This window comes from Zonotrichia leucophrys, chromosome 5 (assembly GCF_028769735.1).
Source record: "Zonotrichia leucophrys gambelii isolate GWCS_2022_RI chromosome 5, RI_Zleu_2.0, whole genome shotgun sequence".
NCBI classification, from domain to species: domain Eukaryota; kingdom Metazoa; phylum Chordata; class Aves; order Passeriformes; family Passerellidae; genus Zonotrichia; species Zonotrichia leucophrys.
The window spans coordinates 42,659,313-42,680,255 of NC_088175.1; the positions used below are offsets into that span (position 1 = coordinate 42,659,313).

The following is a 20,943-nucleotide window of genomic DNA, read 5'->3' on the forward strand; positions in this document are numbered from 1 at the left end:
TTGGACTGAGCAGGGCACTATTCAAACTTTTGTAAAAGTTTTCTTTTGCATTGAAAAAGGTTACACCCTATAATCAGTTCACAGATACTTCAATATTACATCCCATGTAAAATTAATATTCTTAATATTTCCTCTTTACCAAAGGACTTTCAAACAAGACCACAAGAAGTTTTACACTTTTTATATTGCAGCTATATAATTGGTGAGATGTTTTTTACACAGACAACATCTGAATAAAGAAACTGTGATTTTATTCTGCTCACACTGCCTACACTAATGTGTATTACAGTTGAATGCCTGGCTACTTTGCATGACAACTTGAAACTGAATATTATGCAGTATGCACGAAGAGACACACACTTGTAGTGTATATATGTTAATGTAAATAGCATTACACTTGCCCAGCAAATGCAATTGATTGGTACAGAGTTCCTGGCCTGTGCTTGTTAACATTTTACAAAATACAACCCAGAGACCTGACTATTGACAGGGCAAACACTTCAAAAACAGGATTTGATGGCTGCTCTGTTTGTGTTTCTAGGGAAATCCCCACTTCCCTTTCATTTTCTCACCTTACTGCGTGTCAGGCTGTTGTAGAGGCAGAGCCTGGAATGTTTTGTCCCTTCAGGGGGAGACCAGGGAGGCTGCACACGTTTGCCTTTACCTAGGAGAAAAGGTAGTTTAAAGCAAGTTTAAAAGACACTTTCCACAAACAGATTTGCAATACAACATTTTCTCCTTATCACATCATTATTTCAGAAGGAAAAAAAAAACCACTTCTAAATGGAAAAAAGAGCTTCAATCCTAATAATGCAGCTACTTCTGTTAGAGCCTCCTACAAAGCCACCAAAACCAAAGTCAATTATTGCAATCTAGTTTATTTTCTACTCTCTAAATTGCCATTCCTTTTAGCTTTTCATCCAAACAGCAGTGAGGAAGAGGGTACAAAAGCAAGAGCATGCAATTCAGGTAAAGTATTACCATGAGTTTTGAAATTTAATGAATCATTAATGAAGTGTTATGGCAGTCCTGGGCTTTTTGCAACACCACTGATTTTACTGTGATGGCACATCACAGACCTCACACAGAATTTGCAAAATATCTCCAGAGTCCAGAGGTGGTCTCTAGAGCCAATATTGACAGAGTATGTGCACTCAGGGTGAGAGGGAGAGCTGACAGAAAGGCTTAGAAAGAACCCCAGCTTTTTATCATGCATTGTTGCTAAGTACACAAGATATTTCTGAACACACTCATTTACCAAAATATGCTCCAGTTCAGCAAGAGGCTACACTTTGCCATTAAAGAAAGTAGATAAAACCCAGGGTAATATTAGTGACAATATTCTTGAATTTGTTTTCTCCAAAATTTGTAAGAAGCAACACAGCTGTTAAACTCATGGGGTTTTTTAAAAGAGAAATATGGGCATGTGATTTGTCAGAGTTGCAGTTTGCTCTGTACTGGGCTGTACAGCTGTAATGATGTTAAACCAATTATCACATTAACAAGGCATGAAAGCAAACCAAGAAATTAAAAAATACAGCAAGTTTGCCAGCTTAATACGCACAGCACTATGTTTAGGAATTCTCATGGTATGCATTTTAGCTGTGAGTAAAATATTTTACAAACTATTTGTTCTGACAACAAAATTGCCTTTCTTATCCTGTCTCTCAGGGTGCTCTTCATAAACTCAGTTTCTCTCAATTTCTTCATATGCACATTTTGGCTGAAAACCTTCAAGTAATGTAAACATTCACTGTATAAAAAATGTAATCTCTTAATATTGCTTTTTTGACTAACTGCCCAAATAAGAAAAAAATATGTTAAGTGTAGTACTCTGTCTCACTTCATGGGACTTCATTTAACTTCCATGCTATGAATCCATGGAAATGTGTGTCCATTCTAAACATTTCACTGCATGAGGCACTCCTGAACAGAACACCCCAAGTTCAAGAGCAGTCTCTCCATAACACAGGTCATACACCAAGGTATGGATTTGTTTACTCTTTGATTTACAAAGATTACTCTGGCATGCTTAATTGTGGCCAACGCTTCCCTCAGGGAAAGAAGCCTGTGTGGGTTAGCCTAATAAAAGATAAATCTGTAAAGCTTTCTTCAGTTACAACCACATGAACATAAGGAAAAACCCAGATACTGCACTCCATATTTCTCAGCTTGTGAGTTAGGTGTCACATTTTACCCACTACACAGATGCCAAGGGCAAAGTAAAAGGCTGGTAAAACATTGGTTAGTTTGGTCAAATGCACCTCTGCCAGCCTACAGCATTTCCTCTGGTAGAACTGAAGTTCATTTGCTTTAATCCACCATGGAGCTTTCTGCCACACCAAAAAAACAACAATGAAGCATTCCTGGTCTAAGAAGCATGGCAGATTTGTGTGTTATTTTCATGGTGAACACTACAGAACACCACTCCAGGATTCCTGAAACACATCATGAAGATATAACCCTTCAGAAAGAGAGATTTAACAGTAAAGATTTCATGGTCAGGAAAATGGAAACCTCTTCTGTTTCTGCTCCACCCTGATCCATGGAAGTCTACAGACAATCTGCAGTTGGTGGACAGATCTGCTATCAGAGCTAGGGGTGCAGCTGAGATCCCTTCTCTGCTGGAAGGAAATAATAACCAGCACAAACATTTGCAGGCACACACAACACACTGAATTTACTCACAGCAGTCTGATTTTAACTGCTGGTCTTTTAGGAATTGAGAACACAAATGGGGAGAGGTTGTGAGAAGATGGCATTGGAGCAACACTAGTTAACAACCATCAGCAAGAATGACAGACATGCATTCATTTGTAGGTATTGCAAGCACTATACAACAGCTCTGCGTTGTTATTTTTCATTATTTCATGACTCCCTGAGCAAGGATCTCACTATAAGGCAATTAAATTAGACTAGCTCATTGAGAAACAACTCAGGAGAGTGATGCAGCTCCCAAAAATGCCTGCCCATGCTTACACAATGACCTAGATTAACCAGTTAATACTTCCTCAAATCATCAGCATGCCTAAATTACCAAGGTTAAAAAAGAAGCCAAGACATTCTTTGTGAAGCTCAGTGTTAATAACAATTAGAAGAGGAAGTATTTAGTTTATTTTATTGTGGATTTGTATATTATACAACAACTATTTGGTTAATCTTGCAAGGAAAAAAGCAGACTGGGCAAATCTTGGTATTTCCAGGAAAAAGCCCAAACCCACACATTCTTTTACAAACCAGAAGATAGCCAGCTTTTTAAAGAAAATACACATAATCAAATTCTGTACACTGAGGAACTTTAAAAAAAAAAAGTAACAGCTTTTACATCCAAATAGGTCAGGATCTATCAATTGCACAGTAACTGTATGCAAGAATAATGTTATGACTTTGAATACAAATTGATACTGTAACTCTTAAGGCGTGCAAGAGAGTATGAAAGGGAACTTCTCGCAATAACAACCAACACAATGTCAGCTAGTCTACAACCTGCCCACCAGTTTCATATTACTCACTTGTTTGAAGTTTACAAGGCTCATTTTTGTCACTGCTGCCATCATAGATTGCTTCTATGTGTCTGTACCACCGGACAACATGGATATACTGGTCCACAGGTGGCCCCGAAAACTTTCTGAACACCTCCACATCTGCATGTGAAAATGTGAACCCCTGGATATAACTACGAGTGCTCAGGTACTCGTTCAGAGCCTTCACCCTGGCTTCCTCTTCACTAATGCTCAGAATAAAACTGTAGCTGGAAGCTGTAAAGAGAGGCACAGGACATTTGGTCAGCATTAAAAGAAGGAGATCCCATGACCAAAATATATCCTTATAACACACATCTCCCCCTGTAAATTAGCTCTGGCAACTGGTAGGAAATTTGAGAAAATTAGATTTAATACAAGCTCCCAAATAACTATGTATTTCCTGTTAACAGGATTATGTTCATGTTGCCCTGAGTTTGTGAAAATATCTTTCAAAGACTGATAAGGACAAGAACACAGGTCTTTTTCATGAAGAATATAATCTACCAAAATTGGAGAAAATCCTTCACACAGAGCAAAACTAATCAGTCACTCTTTTCCATGCTGCTAAAACACTCATCCTAGCAATATTTAAATATGATTCATTTTATGCCCTGTGGAAAGGCTGTGAATATATCCACTGAACTTGAGCATGTAGTTACATCTTTGCAGGGGTGTTGCCTGCACACAGGCTCCCAGCACAATGCTCAGTTCCTCCTATTTGCTCTGGAAACTCAGAACTTCAGCTGCTGCTGTATATTCCCATACTTCTCCCATGCTCCCTTCTCTCCTCAGGCACATGAATAATATTTAAAATGGGTAAAGCCTACACAAATGAACAGACAGGATATCAGACCATGGCCCTCTCACAAATTTTTAATTCTGTGATTTCTTTGGTATATAGGCAAAGCAGGTTCAGTTATGTCTCCTCTGGACAAACACAGAGGAAAGCTCTGTGTGTTGGTGGGGATGCTCCCTGGAAGAGCCAGGGGGCACAAAGCACTCTGAGGTTATGCGAGCACTGCCATCAGGCAAACCCAGCATTCACATTTTCCAGCAGTGATTCAATGTTTGTGGCTCTGTTCGTGTGTTCAAACACTGTACAAACATGAAGGCAATATCCTGTCTAGGGAGTCAGCCAGCAAGGTAACCCGAGCCAAGGCCACGTGCAGAGAAGTGAGAGAGCAGCAGGAGAGCACCTGTCCCTGCTCCCAAAGCCACAAGGGTCACTCCTCACACTGGCAGGAACATCTCCTGTGCTCACAGAAGACAGCTCCTGGAAAGGCAGGAATGAAAGGACATGGGAAAGTGAGGGCTAGGAGAGGATGGGAAGGATGGCACAAAGTTTTTCATCGGTTAAAACTTCATGAACCATTTTCTATCCAGAAATCAATTATTAAAATATCCAACAACAACTCCGGATGACAGGGAAGTGGCAGCTAGATATCAAGCATGTTTGTATTCAATTCTTTGGGGTATAAATGAGATACAGGGACACATTGGGAGAACTAATGTGAAAAAAGGTGAATGACTTTAATATCTTTTGTGAATTTTGATTATTTTAAATTTTTAAAAATAACTATGAACAAAAGAAGACAGATCCATGTAAAGTATAAATCCTTCTCAAGGCCTATCCATGTAATTGCTCAGTACAAATAAGGAATACCAAGGAAATAATGGCTCATAACTCCACCTCATAGTTTGCCTTACCCAGCTGAATGGGATTCAGCTTTGGCTCACAAAGTTAATTTACTATAATCTTTTCATGCTCCTAAATATTTACTGATGTTTATCAACACAGAACTTCACATGTTTGTACACATTAAATAGTTTGTAACAGTTCTGTTCATTAACAGTGGAAACCTAAGACTTGAACACGAATTTTGTATACATGGAAGATATGAGGGAGAAGGCAAAAAAAAGGTATTACAAGAATGATCTAGGTAGAAACGAAACTATATCTCAAAGAAAAGATCTTTTGCAAGGAAAAGCAACACTCAATTTGCAAAGCATTATTATGGTTATTATGACCATTATTCACACATCGGGCTGCTAATGGGAAGCAAGTCAGTGTATCTGAAATAATGTAAGTGCTTTCCAACCACATCTGCAAACCAATCTAAAAGGGAACTTGCCCAAACTTACACACAAATACAACAAATATGACAGCACTCAAACAAGCTAATTTTGGCAAGGAGAGGTAGCAAACACTGCCTGTGAATATTGGGACCAGCTTAGCACTGATAAGCTTAACAACTGAAACTTTTTTTATCAATCTTGGCACAGACATGAATACTTCAAATTAAAATGTTTGGCAGGGTCACTGTCCCATTCCCAGGGTCCCCCATCAGTTTCACAGGCTGTGGTGAGCAGATGACTGTGATAACACTGCCTTGGAAGGCAGTGGAGCTGTGGATCGCTTGTTTCAAGCAAAAGGAATCAGTGACAGCTGTCTATGTAGAAGTCTGTTCTGGTTTAATTGATATCATGGCTAAAAGAAGAACAGAAAATGTACAGAACCTGGTTTTCTGTGATTTCTATTCTGCATCCTCAGTTCCCCCCATCTTGCAATTCCTTCAAATTCCTTCAATTCCTTCTTCATTAAAGACTCATACTGAAATATTTCCTGGTACCTCCTAAGTGCTGCATCCTATTTTTCCATACTCTTCAGTATCCCCATCCTGCTGCACAGCTCCAGCCCATCACTGCTAAGTCTGCCAATGCTGTGCAAGAGGCAGCTGCCCACTGTCAAATTGAGGGATTAATTAATACCAATCAATGGATTCAAATGTACTGAGGGATAAATGTACATCTGACCTGTTTTCCTTGTTGCTTTAGGAAAACAGGCTAAGGAATTGCCCTTCTCTCTAAATGAAATTTTTTCCATCCCCAAAACAGAACAGATGCAGTTGTTACTACTCAGTTGCATCAGGAAGTGTCTCCTTGACAGCAGCAACATGAGAGTACTACAGAGCTGTTGCATAACACTGAATTTTAACTCATGTGAACGGAACGAGCCATAGATATTGTATCACACAATATGAAACAAGCACTGAGCACGAGTATTGGAGAGTTAACAAAATAACCTTGAAAAATCAGAAGAATCAATGTCATCCAGTAGGCAGTTCTTTCAAAAAAAAGTTCCACTGCAGACATCAATGAATACAGTTCTCACACCATAACCACTGATGTACAATCCCTCTGGGTGATATAATTGTCACACATTCTTCTTTTCATGCAAGGAGTGCTTCAGAGACTTTTAAAGGACACTGGGAGTTTGTCTGGGAGACAGCAGCAACACACAGACTCAAAGGCACAGGACAGCTTCTACATTTTGTCTGCACATAAGATAACTTTTGAGGTTGAATCAAGACACATAATCCCCACAATATCAAATTTCGTTGAAAATTTTCACTTTTATTAACTTGAGAATGAAAACCTCTGCTCCTTGAAGGTGTTGGACAGCAAAGTAAATACAGGAAAGCCATAAAGAAGGCACTAAGCTAGCTGACACAAAACCAGGGATTTACTTCACTCCAGGGAAAAGTCATGTTTCCTGGGCTTCCCTGAACCTGCTAACCTTGTCAGTCATAATTAGATGACAATGCAAATGTTCTGGGAATTCTGCAGAGGCATTCTCCGAAAAGAAATCTTACCCAATTCTGAACATTTTGAAATGTAACTTCCCATCCAACTTGGCTTTCACAAATTTAAGACAACCCACAAAAGACAAATGTAACATTATTAATACAGCTCCAAACAGACCATTTGTCATCCTGGCCAGCCACTCTGGTACCTTTGAAAAGAATTCCAACCATCTGCTCAGACAAGATGAATTCTCTTTTTCCATTAACATTTCACAAGAACCAAACCAATGCAGTGATTCCAGCTAATGCCAGACACAGCATGCACAGAGACAGAAAAACAAAGGACTTATCAAGTCTCACACATAAGGAGCAAGAGGCTTTTAGATGAGCAGGGATTTTTAAGACTGGAGTATCCCACGCCAAGGAAGAGCTTCTCAATCCTAGTTTTTGAGCTGTGAAAGTTTCACTTCCACTTTTCCTGAACTGAAACTAAATATAACAATTGCAGACTCAGTGTAGAAAAACCCCACCCTAACAAACAGTACCTAAAGAGTTTCTCAAAGCGCACCTGAACTGAGCCTTTCTTGGGTTTTTTCCCCCTAAGACACTAAAAAGACTTCTGAAAAAGCTGATCCCTTGATGACAAGAAATGTTGCACTTTAGTGGGAATATTACATGAGATGAATAAAGATCAAAGTAACTTTTGGTTACTTTGTTGCTTTGTTAAAGAAAAAGGGGCAAAAATATCTGTATTTACAGATCCTCAACTGGAATGACAGAAATTTCCAACCCTTTACATACCATAATGGTATTTCATACTTGCATGACTGGTATGCCAAGTTTCCATTTGCTACAGTAGTGCCAAAAATTATAGCACTACCCCAGCCCTCCTTCCATATGGAAGCGAAGAGTACAACCCATCATTACAGCACGAACCACAGAAAATGTCCGAAAATGCCCAAAAGTTCAGGTGTGAGTTAGGGGAGAGCACCGATGGCTCGGGAAGGCAGTGCGGGAGGCACGGAGACAGGTGGGAGCTCTGAGCGGCCACGGACCGAGCGCACCGAGCCGGGCACAGCCGCTCCCGGACGGCGGTGACGAGGAGCTCCGGTTGTCCCCACAAATCGCGAACGCCGGCACGAACCTCACCAGCACCGACCTCACACCCGCGGCGGGCACGGGGCAGCCGCAGCCCGCGGGACGCGCTCCCAGCGCGGGGCTCGGGGCAGCGCGGCCCCCGCGGGGAACGCGACCCCGCCGTGACAGCAGCGGCGCCGCGACCCCGGGCCCCGCCGAGCCGTGACAACGCCGGCCGCCCCTCGGCCCGGCCCCGCCGGGGGCCCGCGGCGCCGCTCGCCCACCTACCGTGCTCGGCGCTGGCGGCTGCTGCCATCCCGGAGCTGCTCCTGCTGCTGCCTCCGCCTGCCCTCGCTCCCGAGCTGATGCAACAGCGCGTCCGGAAGCCTCGCCCCGCCCGCACTACGCTACTTCCGACGGGCAGCCCTGCGTCACCCGGGCAACGGGCAGCGCCGCGCGGCCCCACACGGCACCGCCCGGCCCCATACGGCACAGCTCGGCCCGGCACGGCCCCACACGGCACTGCCCCACACTGCACCGCCCGGCCCGGCCCGGCCCCACACAGCACCGCACGGACCCACACGGCACTGCCCAGCCCCATACGACCCGGCCCGGCCCGGCCGGGAAATGACCGCCCAGGGCATCGTGCCAACGGAGGAGTCCCCGCTCCGAGCAGCGCCGCCCGCCTTTCCTTAAATAGTCCCAAGGATGGAGGCGCCGCCGCCAGAACAAAGTCCCAGAGCCAGCTTCTGTCTGAGCCACGGTTTTATTGGTGTGCTTCAAACACAGCGGTGCTGAGCACTCCGATACAACACAAAATGGTTTCGGAAACTAAAGCATCGCAGTACGCAAAAACAGCAGCGGACTCCTGGTACCCGCCCGCAGGTTGGGACAGCACTGTCACAAACTAAGGGATGTCCCAGCTCCTGGCTCCGAAGTGGGCATCCAGCACCTGTGTTTAATATTTTATGACTCAGAGGTAGGAAGGTCATGTAAACATGAAAAAACCAGAGGTATTACATCCCTTCCAGTTGTCTCCATGAGTTGAGGAGGCTAACTATTTCTACCAGCAGCTCCTGACACCCTCATTTAAGGAAGTCTGAAGACACACATATGTACACAGGAACATTTTTGCAGTTCCTCATAAACATTAATCTTCAGCTTCTACTTACAGTGTTATGACTTTTTAAAGTGTTTAATACACTGTAATAAACCTTGGTATCTATGTACTTCAATGCATCCAGTAAATAAATAATACATTGTTTCTTTCCCAGTCTCTTTTTCCAGATGAGAAGCATCTGATATGATTGTTCTTCTCTGTTATTAGGAAATTTAGATATAACTTTATCAATATCATTTTCCTGTAGAAGAGTTCTCATAAGCTGCTTCCACTGTTGTGGTGGTACTTCCTTTGTAAAGACACCAAAGGCCTTTCTCAGTTCTGCAAGAAGAAACACACAACACACATCAGCTTGGACTTTAAAACACAGGGGTTTTTTTTCCATAGCTCACACACATACTTTCCCCTTAATTTTCAGCCAATACCTGCACAGACCAAACAGCAGCAGCAAGGCAGCTGGGTTTGGCACCTAAGAAGCAGCAGGACAAATAAGTTTCCTATTAAGTGGTCTTGAAAGTAGCTAAAGGTATTGGTGCATTCTCAGTAGTGGTCTCCTAAGGCAGGACACCATCCACTGTCTGGTTTTGAGGAAGGCTTCATTGGCTGGCATGTTCCCTTGGCAGGGCTACTGAAGAGGAAGTTTTAACTACTTCATCATGCTGTTGGCACAGGTTGGCCACACCAAGACCACCACGAGCAAAACCCATCACTTGGACATCCAGCACAACCATTTTCTGCCTACAGGAGGGTGTATGGAGGTTTGATGTGCTCTTCCATGTGAGGGGACATTTGACAGAGAGGTCTCTCACTCTGACCTACACCTCACTCAGTAAAGCAGAGTGCACTGCTGCAATGCAGACTCAGTTTAAAACTTTTTTCAAAAATTGGTACCATTCTTAAAATCATGACTGTGCTATACTCCCATGCAGAAAAGTCATGCTCCAAAGTAGAACAGTTCACCACAGGGATTACAAATGCAGCAATAATCCTGTTTGTAAGCACATTTTACAATAAACTGGAAGCCTTATAGCTCTAAGCAATATTCATTAGCCTCTTTATACTATTCCGTAAGTAGACTGAAATCAACAGGAAATAAAACCAACTTACAAGTACAGCCAATTTATGGGATACTTACCACATTGAGAGAGATCTTTAACAATTATCTGACTTGGATGTCATATCTGTAATACAAAGTTGGACCATTACTCCAACAAATCAGGGTGTTTCACTCACTATTGTTTTTACCTATTTGACAACTTTCTTTTACATCACACACAGCAAAGAGGGGAAGGAAAGCAGATTTCAGAGCAGACCTGAAAGTACTGGAATAAAGAAAACTGCATCGTGAAACAAACACGTTACTGGCTCCAAGGCAACATTTGCTGCTATCACAAAACAGTACCTTCTGTCAGGGAGGTGAAAAAGGCAGAGTAAATTAAATGAGGAATTGAAGGTTTTTTCCCCCATGCTATCACTTCCCATACTTCCTATTACATCTTTAAGGGAAAGTTTCCTCTGTTGTTTTGCTGAAAGCTCTGGGAATAGTTACGAGCTCAACTAAAGGGATACCTATATTAGAGAAAATGCAATGATCATTTCACACACGTATACTTATCTTACAATTTGCTGGAGTTCCACCTGGAACATTAGATAGGGCAGTCTGCTGAAAAGCAGAATTCTGCACAGGTTTTGCTGCCAATGAGGACTTAGCAATCCTCCTCAACCACACTGTCATACGGCACTTCCAGCTCCTGCACGGGACAGTGCCCTGCTCAGAAACCACACTATTTTCCACTATTTTCTTCTGGGGGAAGAAAAGGAAATACTTGAAGCCACTAGATGTCAGAGACATAAAAGAAGAGCTAATAATTTGGCGAAGTAACAGCCTTTACAGAATTAGACTTCAAATGTGCAAGAGATGATCCAAAGTTTCCCTCCTTTGCCTCACAACCGTCGCAAGGACAGACACCAAGATGCTGAAGACCCTGACTGGAGTTCTGGCCTGGCTGAGGTGGGAGCTTGCCAAGTGATTGTTCACAGGTGTGCTCACTGTGTCACCACGGTGCACTGCTTTGGGCAGGGCCTGACAAGGAGCAGCTCACAGTGTGCACTTACACCTGCTGCACAATACCCACTCATCACAATAGCCCCTGCATGTCCCCACCTCTTGGCCAGATGCCACCCGCTTTGGAGAAGGACTGACTTTCTGGGGTAACTTTGGTGATCCCCCACCAAAGATCCCTCACATGCCACACCATCACCATCAAGGATGGAGATTGAAGTCCCCCCAAGGACTGAGACCCTTAAAATTCTAACACAGGGGTGCTGGCCTGTCTGAAGCAGGATGTCTGCCAAGTGTTGCCTACAGGCGTGTTTGCTGGACCAAGACTGGTTTCCCATGGGACCCAGTCCTGAAACAATGGGTCCTGCTCACTGCTGGGACTGAATTATTCTGTTCAGAACTGGACTGTCTGTACTTGTTCTCAATAACTTATTCTCCACTGTACTGTACCTGTTCCCTCAACATAAAAGACCCAAAGACTTTGAGATTCTCCCCAACATGACAAGATGGATCTATTGGCTGGACCATGAGGATTTTGTCTCTCTGTTGGCAGCTAGTCCCCCCCTTTTTTTCTCTCTCTCTATCCTTTATCTAACCTTTCTAATCCTTCTATCTCATTTGCTATGGGCACTCAGTGAAAAGGTGCATTTGTTTTGATTAATACTGAGAGTCCCCTGCTGTGTCTTTTGCAATCTGAGATTAGTGAAACAAACCATCACAACCCCCACTTGTACTAGCAGATTGTGACAAGATGGTTTCAGCGCCTGACTCTCCACCTCCCTGGCTGTTCTGCACCCACCAGACTGCAGGGTAAGGCACACAAGCTGCCTCCACAACAACCACAGGAAACTTTTCCTAATGTTCTTGCTGATGTGGATTGCTGCTTGCTCCTCTCTAGGTACAGAAGGCAGGTACTGCTCCTAAGACAGGAGGGAATTAAACTGCCTTGCTGCACCCGAGATGACTTAACAGCACCAGGGGCCCCAAGGCTATTGCTGTGTCAAGGCTGATGCTCAGAATTGTTGTCAAGTAGCCTGTCAGCTGCATAGTAGTGCACTACCTTGGGTTGTCTGTAGCTGGATTAGCTCTCCTGGTAGGTTCACAAACTATAATCAATTGAAAGAAGCAGGTGAGCACCCATGTACATGGCATAGTTTTTGTGAGGGGAGAAGGAGGGAAGCCAGCAAGGAAGGCTCCCTTCATTTCTGGCATTATCAATTCATTAAACAAGCATAGCCAGAGAGTACAGCACCAGGTCAGCATGACCAGTACAAGCACAAAGCAGAGTAGCATGTCTCACATGATAGGTAGTGCTAAAGCTGGCAAGATTTAGGAGGATTTGTTTATATGTGGAAAACGAGGATGAGGAGTTACTGTTCTGCCCCTGAGACTTGTGTTTATTAAGGTACAAGCCCTTTGTAAGCATAAGCCAGCATGCTTTCTGTTTGCACAGTGACAGTGACCCACAGGTGACACCACCCCATGACCAACATGCATAAGTGGGGATGTGAGGGGGAACCCCCCTACATATGACACAGATAGTTGTACATCAGTCTCACTGAAACACTTTCTGTTTATGGGTATAAGCATATTATAGAAGTTGATCTTATTTATACAGGATAATTCTTAAACAGGAAAACAAACAACTGAAAGAGCACTGTCTTTTGTTTCAAAACCCAGCATCAGCTATTCAAGTATCAGCAGCTGTTGGGGGCATTAGTGCTGTATGAATTCACTGGTTCTTTGGGAGGGAGGGTGTGTGGGTGCCAAAATACTCAGTCTCAGGACTGCATCAGTGGAACTCTCCTTAGCAAAGAAGATCTTACAGCAGCATGAGCACTCCAAGTGCAGACTTTGCATCTGCCTGTGACAGCTATTAGATGAGAGACAAGTGGCACCGTGCACCAATTTGTAACTGCATCATTCTGCAACTATTTTATTGAAATTAAAGACCTGTTATATTTGCTATTCCTATGCTACAGCATTTTTTGACCAGGTTTTTTTGTCATGTTTCTTCATCAGCTTCTATAAATAGATGAAGTGCTGCAAATCTGGCCAGGGCATGAGGGGAGATACAACCCAACAAAAAACCTGGGGTGTTTCACATATTTGAGCCACTTATGGACCTTAAAAAAGAAAAAGAGCAGAGTTTAGGGTGAGCCTTTGAACATCTCTTTCAATTCTGTTTCGTCAGTCTTCAAGTATTTTTGACATAATTAAAATGCATTTAATTACTCAAAATGTCTACTTAGTAACATTAGACAAGAGTGCATACACTGGGTGGGTAATGCATTGGTGAGGAACAAGAGAAGCTCCAGGGAGAAAAAAAAAAAAAAAGTGCTGTACACACACTGAGAACAGTATGGATATTCTTCCTAGTTGCTCATCAAGACTAACACTTGTTTAATAAAGCTAAGACTGAACTCATTTTTGCCTTGTGGTGCTGGTAGTGATGTAGTTTCTAACTAGAGAAGTTACAGCCAGCTTGTATGTACTTCATCCAGCCTTGTGTTTGTCTTGCAGAATGCTGGACTAGCAATAGGTCTTTTAGACTCAAACAGTAAAGTTCTGAAATAGCATTTGGATGCCAGGGTATACCCAGCTTCAAGCTGGAGCAAATGCCAGCAGTCAGTCTCAGCTGGATAAACCCTTTTCAGGGATGTACTTTGAGACTGGCATGCTCTGAGCCATGAACTCCTCCTCTTTTGGGACTGCTTAGGACCAAGAATTCAGACTGTCAGGTCCTGGTCTGTAGCTTGTGACATGAGCCCAGAGGCAGGAAGACTCAATCACTTAGTGGATCAGGAGTGGTTAAGTCTTATGAACTAATAATTTGTAGTCACAGTGCAGTGAGAGCTGGAACACCACCATGCTGCAACACCAAACAATAGCTGCCATCACATGGGAAGCAGCAAAAAATAAATTAATTTGATCAAGGTATCACTTGGAGACAGTCTGAAGTGAAAACTTGCAGCTAGTCCAAGTTTTTTCCCTACTTCCAAAGCATCCTGGTCACAGGCTCTGAAGTGTTTTCCAGTATTGACAAGGAGACACCAGCAGCTATTGAATGCATCAGACACTTGATAATTGATTTCTGACCTTGCATGAATCACAACTTGTTGCACCACAGGAACACATCCTAGCAGAGATCTACAGTGAGACAAACATTGAGAGCTGTGTGTCAGGTACAATTAGGCTGCGAGCAATTAGAGATTAAACACTGGGTCCATCACATACTTACCAGACGCCCCTCTATATCTTTAACAGTTGCAGCAGCTGAAAAAAAAAAAAAAAGTGTCTGAGCAATTTATAAGAATTGCAGCAACTTAAACATGGCTGAAATCACACAAGACTTCTACACAATAGAAACTTTTGTAACACAGCCAAAGCTTTTAAAAGCCATTTAGTTTCTTTGAGCGGTCATATATTTCATCCCAGTACAACCCTTAGCAACAACACAAATACTGTCCCTTAATGCTGCTTAGCAAAATGAAGACTACAAGATGCTGTTTGACTTTTAAGACACTTCATCCTCTACTCCAGCTTTTGTTTCTCAAAATTTTCATAGGCTATTGCAATACAGAAGGCAGAAATTGTCTTTACTGCAATACAATCAGTAAGACATGATTTCAACAAACCCAGTACTTAAGATTCATAATGGCTTTCAGTATTATTTTAACCATGCTAGTAGCAAAAATACTTTGAAACACAATAGTAGAAATAGAAGTTTCCAAGGAAAACAGCTCAATTTCCACTACAAAATAAATTCACACAGTACTTACCAACTTGAATATTCACATTAAGGGGTTCAAATTACTAAAGGGAACCAATTTGTACCAAAAAAAATCTCCACAACGAAACACAATGAAAGGAATTGGTGATCTAATTAGTTGCTACTTTTTGCCCCATGCACCTGAACCCCCACACAGGTTTTTCCTCTTTGCCAATGCAAGGCAAGTTGATTGGAGAAGTCCTTTTTAAGGACCTTATGATAATCTTGCTTTGAAGCAGAGGCATCTGTCAGCAAGATAAGAAAACTCATAGTTAAGGATTATGCATTTTATTTACCAAGCAAAACTACTCTTCCCCTTTACTCATTTGCTAATTTCAATCACACACAAAATAAACTAGAGCCTAAACAGGTCCCTTGTAAGGCAACACAAGAACCAGGGACAGCCCTAGTGCATGCTTTGTCCAGCTGTGGAAAGCAAATTTCATGGATAATAATCAAGCAGTTACCTTTATTACACTTCAGCTTTTTAACAAGAACAAAAACAACGGCAAAGAAGAAAACCAAAGCAGCTGACACAAGCACCGGAATAAACCAAACACGAGCTTCCTTCACTGTAAGGAAGGGAAGGGAAAAAAAAATTAGTAATGAAACTGTCCCCCCAAAAGATATTCCTTGCTGTCCTAGAGAAAAACCTAAGCCCAGAACTAATACAATAACCCAGACAGTTTGTCCTGGGACCCTTATGGACACATTGCCCTGAACATGTGAGCACTTGTTTGCACTGCACATCGTGCTCCCAAAGGCATCAGGGAACTCTGCAGAGAGCTGCAATGCAACTTCCACAAGGTTTTACGGAGAGACACTTAAGGGGAAACAAGTAAGCAAAAGAGGATAGCTAGCTTTAGGTGCTGTAGCATGGACAGGGAACATTCCTAGCAGAAGAGGAACCCACTCCAGGCACAGTAAACATCTTCACACTACCCAGAACTTTCAACTGGGTCACCCTTGCAACTTGAAGAACCCTGGCAACACATGTAGCTTTTCACCAAGTGAAACTCAAGGTGGTTTACCCCAACAACCCCTTTGAAAACTTGTCTTTAGCAAATAACTCCCAGACTAAAAGGCAGCTGTTCTTAAGTACATTACAGCAGTTGAAACCACTGCTTTACAGACTACTCTGGTGTTATTAGCCTGAAGCCACAGACCCAACAAACCAAGGTGAGTGGGATTTGTGTAACAGACCTTGATTAGTTAAGTCTCGAGCCGTGGTATCAGTGGAATTCATGATTTCTTTCCCGTCCAGATGCCTGAAGTGGAGGGTAACAGAACATTGTATCAACATTTCCAGATCAGTACATAGCTCTGTCCAGGCATGATTCTTTTTCAGACAGAGCTCAGAACTATGAATGAAACATGCATAAACTCTGATAGAGGTGTACCTTTAAACAATCCATAACAAAACTGCAAGATAAAATAAAAGCAAAGCAGATAAAATTCACCTATGTTAGCATCTAAGTGAAGGGGGAAAAATAAAAAAAACCAAGCCAGAGAGTACAGGCATTATTCATGCATGGTTAGTTGCCTTCAACATGTAGTTCTACATACTAAAATTTTAAGCTGGGTGCTAGAAAATTCATTCAAATATACGTTTCTGTGGAAATACCAACCTGAAGACATGAAAAATGCCAATTTACAGCCATAAGCAACAAGCACAATCATACCCAAGTCCACGTCTTTCTAGGTCAAAACCTGTGATGTTGAGACACCTAAAATTTAAATGCATGAATAATGCCATTTGGCTTCAGGGCAAATGGTGACATGTGTTAACTATTGGCACAGATTGGGCCACAGCTCTAACATTCCCCAGAAGGAAAATAGCAACTTATTCTCAAACTTACCCTTGACTGATTCTCCGACATATTTCACAGCCCTCATCTTCACAGAAATACCCTGGTTTGCACTGGCATTCAGCATTCTGTGTCAGGGTACAGGGTCTCAGAGTTACCTGATCTAAAAATAAAATATAAGTTAGCAAGTGCAAAGATAATACTCAGGCCATAAAGGCAATTTACTTTGAAGTTCAATATGCCCAGTGAAGACCAGGTTTTTCACATTAAAAAGGGGGAAATTTTTAAGGTTTCATAAGGTTTAGTACCTTCTTTGCACTGTCTGCAAGCCAAGCATTGCTCCAAGCCGTTGGCATGGGCAGTAAAGCTTTTTCCTTCCTTGCAAGGGTCACATTTTCCTTGCAAATGTGAAGCATTGCAGTGATCAGCAACAAAGGTACCTGTGGAAGAAGAGAACTGGCAGCAGCAGCAATCTTGGGATCTTTTGACAGACAAAGGGCTAAACCTAGATAACACAAATTTCTGAGAAAGGTTCAACTCTTCCTTGCAAACCCATCACATGCCACACAAACCAATAGGCACAGGAGAGTCAGGAGGCACATTTGCAATTTGCCAATCAGACAGGGAGAGGTGCAAAACGAGGTGTCCAGCAAGGCAGGAAGGATGAGTCACTGCAGCAGGCAGGGAGCCTGTGGATGGTGCCATTGCTGAAGGAAAGGGGCAAGCCCAGGGAGTGTTGCTTTCAATAAACTTTTTTTTCTCCTTTGTGTGAATCCTACCTAAAAGCACCAGTAAGCTTCTGCTAATAATGAGAGGTTTTTTCTCAGGGCAAATCTTGTTAGCTCTGCACACATTGAGCAAGGAGAGGAGAGCAAAACCATACTGAAGCTTTGCCTACAGACACAGAAGTGTCAGAATTCTCCTAGGCCTGTTCTTTGTGTTAACTAAATCAATTAACTTCAAAAACTTTATCCTCAACCACAAGCAAAGGCATCCTGGCTTGATGCCAAAGCACCGCTCCCAGTCACCACCTGTTGCAATAAGGGGCTCCACTTCAAAATGGAGCCCAGCCTTTACAGAACCAAGAAGTCCTCACGGCTCCAACCAGGCTCACACTTTGCCAGCACGCAATGTAGGAAGTAATTGCTATCAGCTGTAACTGCTCAGTCTTACCTGCTTCACAAAACACACAGCAGAGACCTAGATGGGAGTACTCTCTCTCCCCACAGTTCGCTCGGGCTCCAGGCATCGTCAGTAGCACAACCTACAGCGGAGGAAAACAGGCCTTTTGAGTGAGTCATCCTGCACGGACATGATAACTATCTTGGGGAGATTAACTTGTAAAGACGTGGAAACACATTCAGAAATTTATGGGAAGCCACAGAGGAAACCCAAACTAATTTCTGCTAAGTGCTGCTCACAGCAGTAATTGCCATCACAAAGCTGGGGTTAAGGCAGCACCGTGCTGCAGCTGATGGGCTTTAGGCAACTGTTGCCACACGTTCCTGCCTCCACATAAACTTTTGTTTTCTTTCCACTATCTCACTACAGTTGAGCTGCAGACGCCAAAGTTTTTGCGGTGTGCAAGGGATTAGTTTCTTCCTTCCCCCATCCTTTTAATTCATCAGAATCAGTGCTAGTCTCGCTCCCGCAAAATTGAGGAAACGCCCCACAGTCTCCTCGGACACGTCTCACTGGCTCGAATCTTAGGCAGAAGTCGAGTCATTAGCAATACTACAGGAGCATCGGGAAAGATTTTTTTTTTTAAGAGGAAGAAAGGTGCAGACCGCGCACTACATCCAAGCGCTTCCAGAGAGGCGAGCGCCGCCCGGTCCCGCTGAGTCACCTCTCCTCGCGCACGGAGAGAAATCCTCTGGAGCAACAGCGGGAGGGGGGGGGAAGAGCAGGCCAGCACGCCGAGCTCCCCGGCACTAACTCTCATCAGCGGGCATCGCCTCAGCTAAAACCAAGAGGGTCCCGCTCTTTAAACTCTCCTCGGTAGACTGAAAATCTTCCCCCTAACTGTGGGGGGTGAGAAAACTCCCAGTTTCACACTTAAATAACCCGAGGAGTATTAAAGACCTCACCCCTGACTTGTAACTTTTATTTTTTCTCTGAGGAGAGAGGGAAGGGCAGCGGCGAGTGCGATACGAACAGATAGGGAGATGCGGTACATTCCTTGAGGGCGCTGGGTTCATGCCAGCGGCGCTGCCGTAACTTTCCCTAGACATCAAACACGAACAAAAAGTTCGAAAAAGTTACCAAAGTCTCTTAAAGAAGAAAAGTACAGAAAAACCCAAAGGCTCCTTCACGCTAGCGCTAGAAGAAGACTTTTGCCGCCTCAAAAGACAGGATTTAAGTTCTGGCTGCGAGCCGCCACTCGCAACAGGCAGGTGCGGAGCACAGAGCCCCAGCGGGCACTTAGCAGCAGCAGCGGGACATAGAGCCCCAGCTCCCATGGCACTTACCAGCAGCGGGACACAGAGCCCCAGCTCCCATGGCACTTACCAGCAGCAGCCCCGCCGCTCGCCCGGCTCCCATGATGGTGCCCATCGCTCTGGGTCCGTCCCGCGCCGCCGCCGCCTCTTATTCCGGTGCGGGGGCGGGCGGGGCAGCGGCTCTCGGGCCGTCCTGCCTCCCTCCGGCAGAAGGTGGCGTTAATTGCCGCAGGTGCTGAAGGGCTGTCCGCCCTGATCACAAAAGCAGCGGGAAAGCTGTGAGGAGAAATTTCCCAATATGGCGCAAACGAAGTGCATAACTGGGCTTTTCTCACGTTTCTCCTCAGTAGTTGTTCTTCCCCAGAAAAATAACGTTTCAGAAAAATTCAGAAATCAAGTATTCAAATTCAAGTATTCTTGAGGAAAATCATTCAGAAAAATTATTTTCCTCAAGAATACTTTTCTTTTCCCATGTGCATGTAGGAACATTCACCTCCAGACTGTTGAAACTGGATTAAAATTAATGGCACAAGGATTCATAGGCTGTTCCTTTTTGGATTAATTTTTAATCCTCTGTGACAGCAGCCCTTAAATGTTGGAAACTCTTCCTCTGCTGATGCTGAATTAACTTGTTGATAGTTTCTTTCACTGAACTGCTGCTCTTGTGGTAACAAGGTTTATTTTACTCAACTGCAGTTACAAGTCCTAGTGCAATCCCTGTGGGTGATTAGTTTGGTAAAACGGAAATCATTCAAACAATTTCCTGCATTCATATTTACACCTACTGAAGGCTTTCTGCTCAGCACTTCTTCTCTTTGGTTCTGGGGGCTTGGGCTGTTTGGGTTTTTTCTGTTGTTGTTTGGTAACCATTTCCCAAAGCTGGGATACAGCTGTACCCAAGGGATGCAAACAGCCCTACTGACGTGGAGAGGCTCCTATCCTTAACTCAAAATACATGCTGCAGAACCAGGATGAGAGTGATGAGGAAGGCTGTGCTGCCAGGCCAGAGATGTGCCGGCTTGCTGAAGCATTCAAAGGAGATTAGTCATTTGTTTGCACAGCTTTACATCCCAACACTTGGATACATCCAAGCAGAAGCAAACACTCTGGAGCTGCATAGGGAACTTTGCACAGCCTGGAAAGCAGAGGCAGTGCCCTCTCACTGAGTTTTACACCACATGTGGCATGGGTCTGACTTCCTCAGAAAGAGTGACTAGGATGACATCCTTCAAAAAGGCACCCAATCTGCGTCAATAATGTTGATATTCTCCAAGGTTGTTTCCTCAAGGATGAAGGATGCTTTGGTTTTCTGGAGACTTTTGCTAATAACAAAGCCACTCTCACCCCTTAACATTTGTGATCAGTTTCCTGAATGTCAGCTTACAGATGCAGGCTCTTACTCTGCCTGTTCATATCAGAGAGCTGAAGTTCTCTCTGTGGAACAATCTATTCCCTATCCTCAAGTCCTTGATATAAAGGTTTCCCAAGTCCAAGATAAGTTTGTACATTTGCATGTACAAAAGTGAAAATCACGGAAACCACTTCTCTTTCTGTGGAA

The 20,943-nt window shown here is 43.5% G+C and overlaps 2 protein-coding genes across 3 annotated transcripts in view; both read right to left on the bottom strand.

The window, feature by feature from the left end:
- CARS1 (cysteinyl-tRNA synthetase 1) overlaps window positions 1-8,588 on the bottom strand; it is a 33,289-nt gene extending 24,701 nt beyond the window's left edge. The window contains exons 1-3 of one of the 2 annotated variants that reach the window (XM_064714819.1): window positions 8,474-8,576; window positions 3,513-3,758; window positions 573-664 (exon numbers count right to left, since the gene is read on the bottom strand). In XM_064714819.1, the coding sequence (XP_064570889.1) occupies window positions 573-664; window positions 3,513-3,758; window positions 8,474-8,501 (366 nt within the window). In that variant the 5' untranslated portion in view covers window positions 8,502-8,576. Of the gene's footprint in view, window positions 1-572; window positions 665-3,512; window positions 3,759-8,473 lie in introns of both variants that reach the window. The other variant, XM_064714818.1, reaches the window with a different exon arrangement.
- Window positions 8,589-12,670: 4,082 nt separating this feature from the next.
- Window positions 12,671-19,572, bottom strand: LOC135448625 (tumor necrosis factor receptor superfamily member 23-like). The gene is given in 10 exon segments (XM_064714820.1): window positions 12,671-13,428; window positions 13,431-13,493; window positions 14,467-14,517; window positions 14,609-14,643; window positions 15,607-15,711; window positions 16,343-16,407; window positions 16,999-17,110; window positions 17,256-17,387; window positions 18,121-18,211; window positions 19,456-19,572. Coding segments are annotated over 10 exon segments (735 nt in total). The 5' UTR covers window positions 19,501-19,572; the 3' UTR covers window positions 12,671-13,392.
- Window positions 19,573-20,943: the final 1,371 nt, after the last annotated feature.